The 16,598-nt window shown below is 43.6% G+C and overlaps 1 protein-coding gene across 4 annotated transcripts; it reads left to right on the top strand.

Moving 5' to 3' along the window:
* The first annotated feature begins 240 nt into the window (after positions 1–240).
* Positions 241–14,672, top strand: Hscb (HscB mitochondrial iron-sulfur cluster cochaperone). 4 transcript variants are annotated; one of them, XM_041648787.1, is made up of 6 exons: positions 241–508; positions 3,166–3,262; positions 4,177–4,266; positions 5,624–5,768; positions 11,407–11,454; positions 14,530–14,672. In XM_041648787.1, the coding sequence occupies exons 1-6, from the start codon at positions 276–278 to the stop codon at positions 14,619–14,621; spliced, it is 705 nt and encodes a 234-aa protein (XP_041504721.1). In that variant the 5' UTR covers positions 241–275; the 3' UTR covers positions 14,622–14,672. The 4 variants fall into 4 exon arrangements, with proteins under 4 accessions (XP_041504721.1, XP_041504723.1, XP_041504724.1 ...); XM_041648789.1 differs by lacking the exon at positions 5,624–5,768 and having other exon boundaries at positions 14,530–14,665; XM_041648790.1 differs by lacking the exon at positions 5,624–5,768 and having other exon boundaries at positions 4,177–4,271; positions 14,530–14,609.
* The last annotated feature ends 1,926 nt before the right edge of the window (positions 14,673–16,598 follow it).

Here is a 16,598-nt window from a genome sequence, read left to right on the forward strand (position 1 = left end):
CAGTGGTGTGGCGCTAAACCTTCCATACAAACTCCACCCTCAGCCAATCAAAACGTTTTCCTCCTCGGCAGGCCCAATAAGAAGACACAAATCGGTTGCAACACGTAGCCTCAAGGCTTAGTGGGAATTGTAGTTTAGAATGCAGAACGGAACTCGGTAGCCTTGTTTCTCGAGACTGATCCCGCCTCCTCGGCTCCCTAACCAATCAGCAACGAGTCACTTTTTCTTCCTTCCCCTCGGGTGCGAAGACCCAGGCCAGATAGGCCGCTGTCCGAATGTGGAGCTCTGGTGCTCGGGCTTTGCTTTGCGTGTGGGAGGTGCGGCTTGCTGGGTTCCTGGGTAGGAGCTTGCTGAGCACCAATGCTGCCTCGGGGAAGAGCAAGGCGCGGCAGTGCTGGAATTGCGGCAGCGCAGGGAGTGTGGAGAGTGGGGATGGGTTCTTCTGCGAACACTGCTGCGCGTTGCAGCCTCCTGACCCGACTCAGGACTACTTCAGCCTCCTGAATTGGTACGAGCGGCGCGGGGTGCTGGGAGGGCGAGCCGGCCTTGGGAAGTTCGGTTGGCCGAGTTAGTAAAATTAGACAGGCGTTACCCTAGTGACCAAGATTTGGGTCAGCGCCGGCGGATTTATAATTTCTTTTCCAGCCAGCTGGGAGACTGCGGCAAGAGGACCACAGTTCCAGGCCAGTTTAGGCAATTTACCGAGACTGATTCAAAATAAGAAAAAAATGGATAAGTATATAGATTTGCTGCGGGTCCCCAGGACCCCTGGCAGAACTCGGGAAGTGGGGGCCGGTGGGTCAGGAATTCAGGACTAGCCTTTGCTGCCAAGGTACTGTTTTTAAACACCAGCAGCAACAACAAAGGGGAACAGGCACAAGTTTACATTATAGGGACGTTTGAGGGGCGGGTGTTATGGTTTAAGTAAAAAGCTGCAGGTTTCCCGAGGAGTGCAGTGGCAGAAATAATGCAGGGGCTGTCCCTAGATCACGAGGGGGCTTCTCTCTTAAGGGACAGGACAGACAGACCATTACAGCGAGACTCCTGGAAAAAAGGAAGTACAGACAGAGGCTGAACTCTAGGGAGCAGAAAGGAGAGTTTGGGGGGTTTTGTTTAAAAAAAAAAAAAAACAGCCTTGGCTGCCCAGTGGTGGTGCACGCCTTTATGGATCTTTCTGAGTTAGTTCCAGTACAGGCTCCGATGCTATAGAGAAAAGCTGTCTCAGGGAGAAAAAAAACAAAAACAAAACCTTTAGCCATTAGTTCTGCCTGGCCTGGAGCTCACAACATCCACCTGCCTCCTACTCCCCCACTGCTGGGATTACATGCATGCTAGACTGAGGTAGAAAGATTCCCAGTTGGAATCCAACCACAAAATTAGGGAACATCTCATCTCAAATAAGTATTTTAAAGGAGAAAATAAAACCCAAAGAAGCCAGGTGTGTTGGTGCATGACTGAGCGCAGCACTCGGGGGTGCAGGAGGGTTGCAAATCTGAGGCAACCTGAGCTATGTAGCAAATTTGAGAGTCAGGGCTACATAAGACTAAGTCTCAAAAATCAAAAGCAATTAATAAAACAAACTGCTGGTCAGTGGCGGGTGGTGGAACACACCTTTAATCCCAGCAATCAGGAGGGAGAGGTAGGCAGATCTCTGTGAGTTCAAGGCAGTCTGGTCTACAGAGTGAGTTCCCGTACAGCCACAGCTATACAAAGAAATTCTGTATCAAAAATAAATGAAGTGTGGTGGCATATGTCTGGAATCCCAGTATTCAGGGATGAAGAAGAAGGGTTGCAACTTGGAACCCTGTCTCAAAAAACCAAAATTTTAATTCAGGCTCAAGATTGAGAGAGAGAGGCCAAGAAATGTTTGTGGTCTCCCCCCCCCCCCCCCCCCCCCCCCCCCCCCCCCCCCCCCCGCCGCCGCCTTCTGGAGATTGGTGCAGAAGTGTGAGCAGAGCTGAACTAATAAAGATTAAAGTAAAATGTAGAGCAAGGTGTGGTTGTGCACACCCGTGGTCCTGCCCTCTAGCCAAAAGCAAGAGGATCCTACAGTCTGACTCCCCCAATGCCACCACTCCCCAAAAAAGAAATAAGTGGGTGCTTTGGCTCAATGTATAACACTTCCTTTGCAATACCAGGAGGCTGGGTTCGAATCCCAGTACTATCATAAAAAAAAAAAAAAACTTGCTTCTAGGTATTAATGGTTCAGTGTGATAGTCTACCTATAATTCTAACTGCTCAGAAAACTAAGGAAGGATCAAAAAAAATTGCAGCACTGAACAATTTAGCAACACCCAACTCAACCTTTTTGTTTTTAAGTTAAGCTGGTAAACTGGGTTTATTGTCATAAATCTTATAATCCTTGCATTTGCAGGGAGAAGGTAGGAAGATCCAGAGTTGTAGGTCTCATTCTTGGTTATTATAGCAAGTTTGACGCTAACCTTTTCTCTCTCACACACACTTTTTTTTAATGCCAAGGCTCTAGGCCTGGTGACAGATCTGCAATCCCAGTGATCAGGGAGACTAAAGTCAAAGCCTGCCTGGACCATAGAGTGACTTCAAAATCTACTTGGTTACCTTAGTTAAGAGACTGTCTAACCAGATGATGGTGGTTCAGGCCTTTAATCCCAGCACTTGGGAGGAGACAGAAGCATGTGAATTGCAGTGAGTTCAAACCCAGCCTGGTCTACAAAGCAAGTTTCAGGACATCCAGGAATGGGTTGTCCTATGGGGGGCAGGGGGAGGAGAGACTCTGTCTCAAAATAAAAAGTAAAAAGACATCTAGACAGGGAAAGGAATCAAAGAACATACAGGTTGGGCAAGGACTCCACACTCGGGAACACATTTTCATCAGACACTGAGTGCTTACAATGGGCCACACTAACCTTAGCCCCTAATTTGTCAAGGTTTTAATCTTCCCTTCAGTTCAGGGTCTCTGTACTCATGTCCCTTTCTGATCTTTGATCATTCAGTAGTAGCACCATTCACATCTCTCAAATGTCATACATACATTACCTATTCTGATCCTGTTCTATTTTCCTTCGTTATGGCTGCATCTTAAAAATAACCTTTGTTTTATGTTATTACATCTTCCCCACAAGCAGAACCAGACCATAGTAAATAACTTGAGTACTGTTGCATGCGTAACATCTGGTTTCCTTCCAGTCACCGATCCTTCAAGGTTGACATCGTGAAACTTAAGCACAGGTACCATCAACTACAATGTCTCATCCATCCAGATTTCTTCAGCCAAAAGTCTCAGGTATTCACTGATCCCCCTTAATAGTCCCCATATATGTGTGCAACTGGGTGGGTGGCTGTTTTGATCTGGGAAACCTTTGATAGCCAACCCCCAGAGATGTCATTTCTTCACAGCTTTTATCTGACTTTTCTGATAACTGGAAACCCATCCTTGAAAATACAGACTATACTGGGGACTGGAGAGATGGCTCAGCAGTTTAGAGCACTGACTGTTCTTCCAAAGGACCCACGTTCAATTCCCAGCACCCACATGGCAGTTCACAACTGTCTGTAACTCCAGTTTCAGGGATCTGGCATTCCTACACATACATGCGGGCAAAACCCAATGTACATAAAATAGTAATAGTAATAATAATAAAGTCAGAAAGGGGGCCTGCAGAGATGGTTTAGTGGTTACAGGCATTGGGTGCTGTTCCAGAGGACCCAACTTCGATTCCCAGTACCTACATGATGCTCACAACCATTTGTGGCTCCAGTTCCAGGAGATATAGCCAATATATCCTTCTCTGACATTTAAGGACACACGTACACACAAATCAGTAAATAAATTTTTTTTAATGGTTTTTTTTTTAAGACTTTATTTACTATGTATACAATACAGTGTTCTGCCTCCATGTATGTCTGCATGCCAGAAGAGGGCACCAGATCTCATTTTAGAAGGCTGTGAGCCACCATGTGGTTGCTGGGAATTGAACTCAGGACCTCTGGAAGAACAGTCAGTGTCCTTAACCTCCGAGCCATCTCTCCAGCCCCCAGTAAATAAATTTTAAAAAAAAAGAAAATACGGACTACTCATCTAACACCAGTTCTAATTCTAGCCGTAGTCCTTCAATCACTGTCTTATTATAAGAGTTTGGGAATCAAAAAGAACTGGCCCCTGTGGTAATAAAATTCTTTTTTTATCTCTATGAACAGACTGAAAAACACCTCTCAGAGAAGCATTCGGCCCTACTGAATGATGCCTATAAGACTCTTCAGGCTCCCCTGAGCAGGGGACTATACCTTGTAAGGTATTTCCCAGCCCATCTGTATGTGACTCCCTCTGTATGAGACCTGGGCTCCCCTGAGCAGGGGACTATACCTTGTAAGGTATTTCCTAGCCCCTCTGTATGAGACCTGGGCTCCCCTGAGCAGGGGACTATACCTTGTAAGGTATTTCCCAGCCCATCTGTATGTGACTCCCTCTGTATGAGACCTGGGCTCCCCTGAGCAGGGGACTATACCTTGTAAGGTATTTCCCAGCCCATCTGTATGAGACCTGGCCTAGTCCAGGAAGCTAGTGATGTTTAGCCTCAAAAAATACTACAGAAGAAAAGAGAAAGAAAAAGATTCTATACAAGTATAGTTTTCATAATATTCTTTGCAAATCCATTTTCCTTGTTTTTGTTTCTTTTGTAATTCTCTTGCTTCACGTCACCCACATCCAACTCCTTTTTTTCTTCAGTATTAAACCTAGTGCCTCATGCTAAGTAAATAAGTTCTTTGCCACTGAGCCATGGCCCCTGTCTGATAATCACTGGGTTTTTCTTTGGTTTTGGGTTCTGTGTTTTATTTGGGGGATGGGTGCTAGGTTTAGCATCCACTGAACCGTATCCCCAGGTACCTTTTGACTTCTTTTTTTCTTCTTCTTCTTCTTCTTTTTTTTTTTTTGTTCTTGTTGTTTTGTTCTGGTTTTTTTTTGGGGGGGGGGTTGGTTTTGTTTTGGTTTTTCGAGACAGGGTTTCTCTGTAGCTTTGGCGCCTCTTCCTGGAACTAGCTCTGTAGACCAGACTGGCCTCAAACTCACAGAGATCCGCCTGCCTCTGCCTCCCAAGTGCTGGAATTAAAGGTGTGCATCTCCACCGCCCGGCCACCTTTTTACTTTTTAAAACAGGGTCTCACTTAGCTGCCCAGGCTGGACTTGACCTGTGATCTCCCTGCCTCAGCCTCCTGAGTACCTAGGGATGCAGATGAAGCACCAGACCTGGATCCTTTTGTATATCTTAACTTTCCCTGGTTTTATTGTTCTAACTATTTTCTATAAATTTGATGATAGTAAGAGTACTTGGGGAGTTTTTTACAAGAACATCTAGGCAATTTTAGTATTGAGTAGAATGTTTATAAACATTTTGAGACCTGGGTAGAGGTATGAATATCCAGGGCCCAGCTGCCGATGGTACAGGATAAGTGAGGTCCTTTACCAGCACTCTTGGCTCAGGTTCTCCAGGCTGGACATGTGACTTACTTGGCATGCATTGTGCTCTAAGCTCCCTCTCCAACCAATATTCACATTTTCCCATATGACCAACAGAGTATTCTGAAGGGTGAGCAAAACTTACATGACCCTGATCTGTTTCATTTTCCTTATTCTCCTCCCCAATAGCTAAAGCTCCAAGGAATAGAAATCCCTGAAGGGACAGACCATGGAACAGACAGTCAGTTCCTTGTGGAAATAATGGAAATCAATGAGAAACTCGCACACGCTCAAAGTGAGGCTGCCATTGAAGAAATAAAATCCACTGTCAGAGGTAATAGACGAGATTCTCACACATACTTTTTTGCTCTTGGGAGCACATGACAGGAGAAATGAGTTGAAAAACATTTGTTGGCCCTCATCATCATTCAAGGAGTTCTTTGTTTCCTGGTCATCTCTAGTAGGAAAATGAGCCTCCGAAGCTGGCAGAAATGCCTTCGATCACATGGAGATCTACAGCCGGGCAAGCCCTGAGACCCTGACATATGGTCTCACCTGCTTTACTTTTCATTTCATTCCACTGTGTATCAGTCAAGGTTCGCCAGTAGAGGATAGGTCTGTTTAGTTTACAGAATTGGCCCAGGTGTGTGTGGAGGCTGACACAGAAACCGCAAGCGAGATCTGGAGGGGGAAGGTGTTTTTGTACATGTGTGCTTCCCACACAACCCTAAGGACTCAAGTTCAGTCCACATGGCTCCACACAGGTGCTGTGGCACTCGCTCTTTCTCACACGCTCTCTCGCTCGCTGCTAAGTAAATGTCATTTTTTAAATTTTAAAGGTGGATGTTGCCTGAAGAATAACACCCAAATGACTTCCGACCTTGACACACTTGTACAGGCACATACACTCAAACATGCACGTATGCACCTGCAAACACATGTTACATACATACGTGTGCATGCACACACACACACAGTCTATAAGGCAGGACAGTAGGCTAAAAACTCAGGTTGGATTTTTTTGGTTGTTGTTTCTTATATAACTTTGGAGCCTGTATTGAAACTCACTCTGTAGACCAGGCTGGCCTCGAAATCACAGAGATCCACCTGCCTCTGCCTCTTGAATGCTGGGATTAAAGACATGTGCCACCACAGCCTGGCATCAGTTTGGAGTTTTATGTCACAGTCTTGAATATGTTTCTTGTGGGTGCTCAGGATATAAACCAAAGACTTAACACCTGTTAAGTGCTCAACAACTAAACATACCCTCTATGTTACATGGTTTGTTACGTTTTTTATTTCTTTATTTTCTGGATAGGCTTATATAGCCTAGGTTGGCCTTAAATTCACTATAAAACTTAGAGTGACTTTAAGCTGATTCTATTGCTTCCACGTACTCGGCTATTCTGTGTCTAGGTATTCAAGCAGAATTCCTTCTTTTGAATCCCGTTTCTGCACATAATGACTTTACTTAATTGAATGAGACTCTCACAGTGTTGAGAGTTGTCATAGTTAGGATTTCTGTTGCTATGATAAAACCAAAAGCAACTTGGAGAGGAAGGAGTTTATGGTTTATTGAAATTAATACTTACAGTTCAGAGTAACAGTCCTTCATTGAGGGAGTTCAGGGCAGGAATCTGGAGGTAGTAACTGACGCAAAAGCCATATAAAATTATATTTACTGGCTTGATCACCCTGGCTTGCTTGGCTTTCTTTTTTTTTAATTAATTAATTAGTTTGTTTGTTTTGTGTCCCCACTGCAGCCTCCCCTCCCTCATCTCTTCCCACTCCCTCCTCCCACCTTCCCTCTACCATCCCCCAGTCTACCCCTCCTGTGTTTGCTCAAAAAGGCATCAGCAGAGCATGACATACTGCTATAAGATGAAGCACCTCCCCTGTATTCAACATGAGGAAGGCAAGAACCCAGACCCACCTGCCCAGAGATGCCACCACCCGCAATGGCCTGGCCCTCCCAAATCAATCATTAGTTAGGAAAATATCCTGGGGCTGGAGTAATGGCTTAACAGATGAGAGAACTAACTGCTTTTACCAGAGACTCAATTCCCAGCCCCCACATAGCAGTTCACAACTGTCTGTAGCTCCAGTTCCAGGGGATCCAACACCCTCACACACACATGCAGGTAAAACACCAATACACGTAAAATAAAAATAAATCATCTTAAAAAAAAAAAAAGAAAATACCCTTCAGGCTTGCCCAATATTATAATTGAGGCATTTTCTCAACTGAGGCTCGCTCCTCTCAGATGACTCTAACTTGTGTCAAGTTGACAGAAGACTTGCCAGCATAAGGGCCATCTCTAAGTACACTGAACTAACTGTAAGTGTTACTGCAGCCACAATCACATCACCACCAACAAGTGGGCATCATAGCCTGTCCAGGTTGTCATATAAAATGAACCATTTCATGTAGAAAAGGCTCCACAAAGCTGGATGGTGATGGTGCATGCCTTTAATTCCAGCACTTGGGAGGCAGTGACAGGCAGATCTCTGAGTTCAAGGCCAGCCTGGTCTACAGAGTGAGTTCTAGAATAGACTCCAAAACTAGAGAAACCCTGTGTTGAAAAAAAAAAAAAGGCTCCAGGTGAAAGACCCTCTGGACACCCCCCCACCAGGACCTGCAGCTAGCCGGCTCTCATGAGAACATCCCGTTTGATTCTCATGTAGCTAGGAGCTTAAGTACTTTCACAAAAATATTTATAATATGCCTGTTGTGGATCAAGCATTGTGTGTGCCTATGGGTATAGCAAAGAAAAAGTGCTTATATATTCCAATTCAGTATGTCCAAATAGAATTCATGATAAACACTGAGTTGTCTTTAACAAGCTATGTTAGGTGCAATTATACATGCCTATAATCCCAGCTCTTGGAAGAATGGAGGCAAAAGGATCAGGCGTTCAAGGCTAGCCTAACCTACATAACAGCTTCCAAGAAAGCCTGGGCTATATGTGAGTCCTGAGCAGTGTGCTCACTGTCAGTTTATTAGAAAGTGTAAACATTAGGCTTAGGATGGACTGGAGAGAAGACTCAGGATAAGAACATCAAGTGCTCTTGGAGAGAACCAGGTTCAGTTCCCAGCACCCATATTGGCTCACAGCCATCCTTTACTGGAATTATAGGTGCCATTTTCTGACCTCCATGGATTCTGGAGCACATATGTGATACACTTAAATAGTCATACAAACATACACATAAATAAATAAAAATATTTTCTTAAAAGGTTAGACCTAAAGCCAGCAGGATGGTTCAGTGGTTAAGGTGCTTGCTACCAAGTCTGACAGCCTGAGTCTCCGCATTCATACCGTGGCATGCACATACCCTCAGCTGCAAACACATGTAAAGAAATACAGTTTTTAAAAAAAGCCCTAAACATTTCTCAACTTCATCTACCAATCTCTTTTTACTACCTGCAACCTATTCCTCTCACTTCTTACAGACCACAGCAGCTTCAGATGCTTGTATCTGCCCACCGGGCGGTGGTGGCGCACACCTTTAACCCCAGCACTTGGGAGGCAGAGGCAGGTGGATCTCTGTGAGTTCCAGGCCAGCCTGGTCTACAAGAGCTAGTTCCAGGATAGGAACCAAAAGCTACGGAGAAACCCTGTCTCAAAAAATCAAAACTAAATAAATAAATAAAATAAAATATATCTGTCCTGTCACTATGGGGTGGTCCTAAATCTAATCACTGTTAGAGTCTTGTCTAAAACCTTTTAAATGGATTTTTGCTGCTCTTAGGTTTAAAACCAGACATTTCAACCTAGCTACCCGGGCTCTGCATGTCCTCCCTTCTGCTTTTCACTTCCTGTCTCACTGTAGCCGCGTTGGCAGTCACGGGCACCCTTCTACCCCATGTGACCTGAAACTCTCATATCTTCATCCATCCCATTCTCTCCCTGATCTGAGAACAGTCATCACTCTCATGAAGCTTCCTTTGGCCACTCTGTCTCTGCCTTTGGCCACAGTGATCATTTTACTGCAGTAAATGTTACTGTGTAACTCGTGTCTCCTCTTCTTGGCTTCCCTCTCAGAAAAGTGCCTGAAGCATGACAGGGACTCAGCTAATGCTGTTAAATATGTCACAACAGTGAATACAAGTGCTGAGCGTCAAGGCAGAAGTCAGCTACCCTCCTGCAGAATTTTCAGGCATCTGGGTATCACCTAAAGCTCCAGAGTGAGGATCAGGCCCAACACTGCTGTTGATTTTCTGTGTGTTCTTAAACAGTGGCTTCTGAGGATGTCTGAGCCTCAGTTCTTCATCTATAACTGGAGAGTGTTAGGTCAGTACCCCAAGGGTTAATTAAGTTAGTGAGACACAGGCAGAGCATGTGAAACACTTCTAGCAGCTTTGTCTGGATGACTTACTGTCCTTTTTTAGATCAGTTCCTAAATTTTTCTTCTGGGATTCAGTCCCCAGCCCTTGCACTCACTGGCCATGTGCCCAAGGGAGAATTCCATACCTGCCATTGCCTACCTTAGAGATACAATGTATTTGAAATGTTTTTAAAGATTCTAAATAAATATAGTTACATCCAGAAGGCATCCCTGTAAAAATCCCTCATTTTCTAATGAGCAACAGTAGGAATGAGGTTGCTGTGCCTGCTCTTTGCATTGGTAGTCTTCTAAGATAGAATGTAATGGAAATAGTATCATTTTCCTGGATGGCTATATAATTTGCAGGTGATTGCCTAAAACATGTGGTAATGAATGGCAATGTCATGATGGTAGGGTATTAAAGTATGGAAGACTGAGGTAGAGATAGTCACAGCCTATCCCTGATTTCTGTGTTGCTTATTTTTCCATTACTGTGAGACAATCCCTGATATGAAAAGAAAAGCTTTCTTCTGACTCAGTTTCAGAGGTTTAGTCCATGGTGGGTTGGCCCAGTTGCTCCTGGGACTGTGGCAAGAATGCAGAGTGGAGGAGGCAAAGTGAGAAATAACAGAGCCTGGGTCCCAGGATCCCTTTCCAGGACATGTCTATAATGTCCTAACGTCCTTCCACTAGGCCCTGCCTCCTGAAGTGTTCTCTTCCTTTTATTAGCAAAACTAATCATGAGCCAAGCCTTTAACACCCAGACCATCTGAGGGACATACAAACTATGATAATCTCGCCTGTCATTCTTTTTTTTTCTTATGTGATTCCATAGCCACTTTAGAAGCCTTGGTGTTTGCCTCCAGACCTTCCTTGGCTGAAAAATAGAATGTTTATAGGGCCTGTCAGTACTGCATTTAACAAGAACTGCAAGGCAATACAATGATAGCAAATACTTATAATCTCAGCAGTCAAGAGGAAGATGCAGAAAAATAGTGAGTTAAGGCTAGCCTGGCCAACACAATGAAGCCCTGTGTCAAAAGAATGCCAGGACAGGCTGGAGAGATGACTCAGAACTTAAGAGCAGAGCTGGCTGCTCTTCCAGAGGTCCTGAATTCAATTCCCAGCCACCACATGGTGGCTCACAACCATCTGTAATGAGCTCTGGTGCCCTCTTCTGGCTTACAGGCCTACATGGAGGCAGAATGTTGTATACATAATAAATGAATCTTTTTAAAAAAAAAAAATGCAAGTACAGAGTGTAGTGTACAAAGTACAGACTTTGCATAGCATATATAAGGCCTTAGTACAATCCTCAGCACCACAAGAACACAAAGGCTGTAAAGCCTTGAACCCCAGTCCTTGTGTATAGAGCAGCATGGTCACAAAGTGTTGCCTTCATGTTGTAAGTCTACTTTTTTCCTTTATTTTTTTTAGGGGGTGGGGCTTTTCAAGACAGGGTTTCTCTGTGTGGCTCTGACTGTCCAGGAACTTGCTTTGTAGGCCAGACTGGCCTCAAACTTAGAGAGATTCACCTGCCTCTGCCTCCTGAGTGCTGGGATTACAGGCGCTCCCCACCACCACCTGGCTTGACTGTAAATTTATTTAAATGGAAAAATTAAAATAATTATTTTCTCTTTCAGCTAAACAGAAAGAATTTACTGACAATGTAAACAGAGCTTTTGAACAAGGTATTTCATTGCTTTTTAAAATTTCCTATTACATTTCCGTAATGTGCGTGTGTGTGCTTGTGTCGGTGTCATGCATGAAAAGATCAGCGGATGCCTTTCAAGAGCCACTTCTCTTCTGCCATGTGGTCTCTGGGATTAGACTCAAGCTGTCGGGTTCATCAACAAGAGCCTTTACCCCCACTTGGCTGTCTCACTGGGCCTTTTAAGCTTGACTTATTAATTTTTTTTTCTTCACTTAATTTTCTTTCTTATTTGGCTGGAGAAATGACTCAGAGGTTAAGAGCATAAACTGTTCTTCCAGAGGTCCTGAGTTCAATTCACAGCAACCTCAAGGTGGCTCACAACCATCTGTAATGAGATCTAATGCCCTCTTCTGGTCTGCAGGCAAACATGCAGATAGAGCATTGTATACATAATAAATAATTTTTTTTAAATATATTATTTATGTGTGCAAGTGTTTTGCCTGTGTATGTGTGCCACGTGTGTGCCTGGTGCTTTGGGTTCCCGGGTACTAGGAATTGAATCTAGGTCCTCTGCAAGAATAACAAAGTGCTATTAACCACTGACCCATCTCTCTAACCCTTTCACTTTATTAAATGTAAAACAATGTTTATAAGATATAAACATCGAGGCTTTCTCTCAGGGTTAGAGAATCCCCTTCCTTCAACACATGTTCAGTAACTGCACATTTCTAATAAATTCATATCTTTTACAAAATAGAAACCTTGGGTAGCAATGAGGAAGAGAGTGATTTGGAAGCAACAAGAGATTACAGAGAAGGGGAAATCCAAAACTTTGGGCTGGCATGCACATAGGGGTTTAGGATTTTTTTACCTTTGTTTTATTTTTATCTTATGTGTATTGGTGTTTTGCCTGCATGTATGTCTGTGTGAGCGTGTCATTATCTTGGAGTTAAGACAGTTGTTAGCTGCCACATTGGTGCTGGGAATTAAACCCAGATCAGTGAGTGCTCTAAACATCTCACCAGCCCCGTTTGTTTGTTTGTTTTTGAGACAATATCTCTCTCGATAACCCTGGCTGACTTGGAACTCTCTAAGTAAACCAAGCTGGCCTCAACTCATACTGCCTGCCTCTTCCTCCTGAGTGCTCGGATTAAAGGCATATACGCCCACATTTGGCTTGATGGGGCCCTAACAATGGTCTGATATGAGAGATCACCTACAGTTTGCTTCTGTGTAACTTACTATCCTCTGAGCCAGTGGTTCTCACCCTTCCTAGTGCCACAGCCCTTTAATACAGTTCCTCGTGTGGTTGTTACTCTGTCCGTAAGTTTTTTTTTTCTTTTCTTTTTTTTTTTTTATTCTTTTGTTGTTGTTTTGGTTGCTGGTTTTTCTTTTTCTTTTTTTCGATTTTATTTATTTTATATAGTGTTTTGCATGCATGAATGTTTACAGGCCAGAAGAGGGCACCAGATCTCATTACAGAAGATTTTGAGCTACCATGTGGTTACTGGGAATTGAATTCAGGTCCTCTGGAAGAGCAGCTGAGCCATCTCTTCAGCCCCGGTTGCTGGTTTTTCTAGACAGGGTTTCTCTGTGTAACTTTGACTGTCCTGGAACTTGCTCTGTAGACCAGACTGGCCTCAAACTCTCAGAGATCTACCTGCCTCTTCCTCTCTAGTGCTGGGATTATAAGTATGCACCGCTGCCATCTGACCATTATTTTCATTGCTACTTCATATCTGTAAGTTTGCTACTGTTAATGAATCATAATGTAAATAACTGATACTTCTGTTAATCTTAGATGACCCTTGTGAAAGGGTCATTAGGCTCTTAAAGGGATCACGACCCACAGGCTGAGAACCACTATTCTAAGCAAACTTACTGGTAGATCCTTTGTTTTCTGGTTTTTATTTTGTTTTGTTTTGAACTCTTTAGACTCTTTGGGGGATCCGTCACCTGGCTCCCAAATAATCACACACAGTAAGTTTTTCTTACTTATGAATGAATGGCTGGCCTTAGCTTAGCTTGTTTCCAGCCAGCCTTTCTTTTTTTTTTTTTTGATTTTTCGAGACAGAGTTTCTCCGTAGCTTTTGGTTCCTGTCCTGGAACTAGCTCTTGTAGACCAGGCTGGCCTCGAACTCACAGAGATCTGCCTGCCTCTGCCTCCCGAGTGCTGGGATTAAAGGCATGCGCCACCACCGCCCGGCCTCAGCCAGCCTTTCTTAACCTAAATTATCCCACTTATTTTTTGCCTCTGGGCTATTATCTTTCTATAAACCCTTCTGTACTTCTTACTCTGTGGCTTGCTATGTAGCTGGATAGCTGGCCCCTGCAGTCCTCTTCTTCTCCTCTTTCTTTTTCCTTGATCTCCTCTTCCCAGATTCCTCCTATTTATTCTTTTCCTGCCAGTCCCACCTATTTTTTTTCCTGTCTTTCTATTGGCCGTTCCATCAGGTGTTTTAGGCAGGCAAAGTAACACAGCTTCTCAGAGTTAAACAAATGCAACATGAAGGAATGCAACTCATCTTTGCATCATTAAACAAACATTCCACAGCATAAATGAATGTAAGACATCTTTAAATAATATTCCACAACAATCTTCCATATTTTCTATACACTAGTTTATCATTTTTTTAATTAATTATGTTCTCCAAGGCTGTCAGCTGGCTTCAGTGGACAGCAAATGCCTTCATGCTGAAGGGATCACCATCTCCCCAGCCCTGTTATTTTTTAATGATTAATTTATTATTGTTTTTAATATTTACTATTCCCAGGGTTGACTACAAAAGATCTTCATTTAGGGCACATTATACTGTGTTGCATTTGTCTAAATTGGGATTTCTCAACCTTACTGACATTTCTGAGTGAAATAATATTTTTGCTGGGGGAGGCTAAAATCTTTCACAGAGTCTCTGGCTTTTACCGAGTAGGTCTCACTTCTATTTCCCTGGTTATGGCAGACAAAAATATCCCTAGGCTTTGGCAAATGTTGCTATAGGGTGCACTCACCCTCAGGTGAAGCTATCAACCTTTGGACCCTTTGGCCTGGCTGCCTGAAATGCCAGAGTTGTTTTTATTGTTGCCTGATATCATTGTCTCTTGTTTATTTCAGGTGATTTTGAAAAAGCCAAGGAAATTCTAACAAAGATGAAATACTTTTCAAACATTGAAGAAAAGATCCAGTTGAGCAAGAATCCCTTATAGCTGCTAATTTAAAGTTATAAAAGTTAAACTTTCTGTATTTCTTTTCTGGCTTCTGCTAATTGGAAATAGGCATGGGGTCTGTGGCATAGCTCAGGGTAGATCACTTGTCTAGCATATGGAAAGCCCTGGATTTTGTCCCCATCACTACAGAAAGTGAGGGGAAAAAGGCAATGTGAATAGATAGAGTTTAGCCATTTTTTATCATTTCAATTCAGTGTATGGCTCAGATACTAATGGCTGGCAAAGTGCATAGTACCTGTCAGAGCGTGGGTGCTCAATTACTCATCAGGTGTGTGATACAGCATGCACCCAACCTAGGCCAGTGGTGAAGAGGAGGCCCACCTGATAGCTCTCTACGGTCTATCCTCTGACCCACCTTCAAGGGTTCAACTGTGCTTGCTTGGAGAAGGTCACCACAGCTCAGGTTGTTAGCTATTGACATCCCCTAGTATCCAGCTATTCCTCCCAACCAGTTGCATGCTGGAAGGAAGCAATGAGGGAGTCATCATCCATGTTAGGTGCTGACTTTCCTATGCCCTGCTTCAGGCTCACCCATGATCTGTAACTTTGGCTTAATGGACTCTAGGGTTCTGTTGTAACTGCTGAGCTCTGCCATCATAGCACAAGCCGCCAGGTGGTCAAGGAGGAGCTCAAACTATTACAGAGAGAGTATTTGTGAAACAGAGTAGGGAAAGGTCACCAGTGGGTTTCCTACCCTCTGCTTGATAGCTATAACTTCACTCTGCAGAACCAAGTCATTTATTGGGGTTTCCTAGGGTTATGGGCATTTCTCCAACAACCGGGAAGCCTTACCCAACCGGGTTAAGGGCTTCTGCCTGTAGCTACATAGGTTGAGCCTCTGCTCTAGTCTTCTGGCATGCATATAGACCATACATACATACATACATACATACACACACAAACTCTAGCCCCCCCACCAGGCCACCTGCAGCATTGTTGGGTTCACCTAAGCAGAAACTCAGGTGAAAGAGTCTTGTATGCATGAGTACTTGAGTGTGTGTGTGTGTGTGTGTGTGTGTGTGTGTGTAACATCAGTCAGCCCAATTGGACTGATTGTTTGGCTTGGACAGTCACTCTGGCCTCCCCATGTGCATTTACAGTCATACACTTGGATACTCATCCATGTACCACACACATATACCATACAGACACACACATACAAATCATCCATGTACCACACACATATACCATACAGACACACACATACAAATCATCCATGTACCACACACAAGTACCATACAGACATACACATACACATCATACATGTACCACACACATATACCATACAGACACACACATACAAATCATCCATGTACCACACACATATACCATACAGACATATACATCATACATGTACCGCACACATGTACCATACAGACACACATCATAAATGTACCACACATGTACCATGCAGACATACACATCATACATGTACCACACACATGTGCCATACAGGCATATACATCATACATGTACCATACAGACATACACATCATACATGTGCCACACACATGTACCATACAGACATACACATCATACATGTACCATACAGACATGCAAATCATCCATGTACCACACACATGTACCATACAGACATACACATCATACATGTACCACACTCATGTACCATACAGACATACACATACAAACTCACAGAGATCCGCCTGCCTCTGCTTCCCAAGTGTTCGGATTAAAGGTGTGCACCACCACCGCCCGGCCCTAAGAGGTCTTATATGGAAACAGTTTCACTTCATTCCTACACCCTTTCTAACCCTAGCCCTCAATCTGACTCCAGTATTTACTCTAAAGTAACTTTAGCCATAACCATTTATCTATCCCTAGAGCACACCCGTATCAAAACCTAACCTTAAATTTAACCATAGTTCTAACCCCAGCACAGATCCTTAACTGAAAGCTAACATTCATAACATATCTCTAAACAAGCACGAATCCCTA

The sequence above is a fragment of the Microtus oregoni genome, unplaced genomic scaffold (assembly GCF_018167655.1).
Source record: "Microtus oregoni isolate MIOR12 unplaced genomic scaffold, Mior012 000003F_ref0000135, whole genome shotgun sequence".
Lineage (NCBI taxonomy): Eukaryota > Metazoa > Chordata > Mammalia > Rodentia > Cricetidae > Microtus > Microtus oregoni.

Excerpts from the sequence above, each read along its gene's own strand:
- Hscb (XM_041648787.1), top strand. The coding sequence starts at position 276 with ATGTGGAGCTCTGGTGCTCGGGCTTTGCTTTGCGTGTGGGAGGTGCGG. Across the intron at positions 3,263-4,176 it reads TCTTCAGCCAAAAGTCTCAG|ACTGAAAAACACCTCTCAGA; the intron begins GTATTCACTGAT and ends CTCTATGAACAG. Across the intron at positions 5,769-11,406 it reads AATAAAATCCACTGTCAGAG|CTAAACAGAAAGAATTTACT; the intron begins GTAATAGACGAG and ends TTTCTCTTTCAG.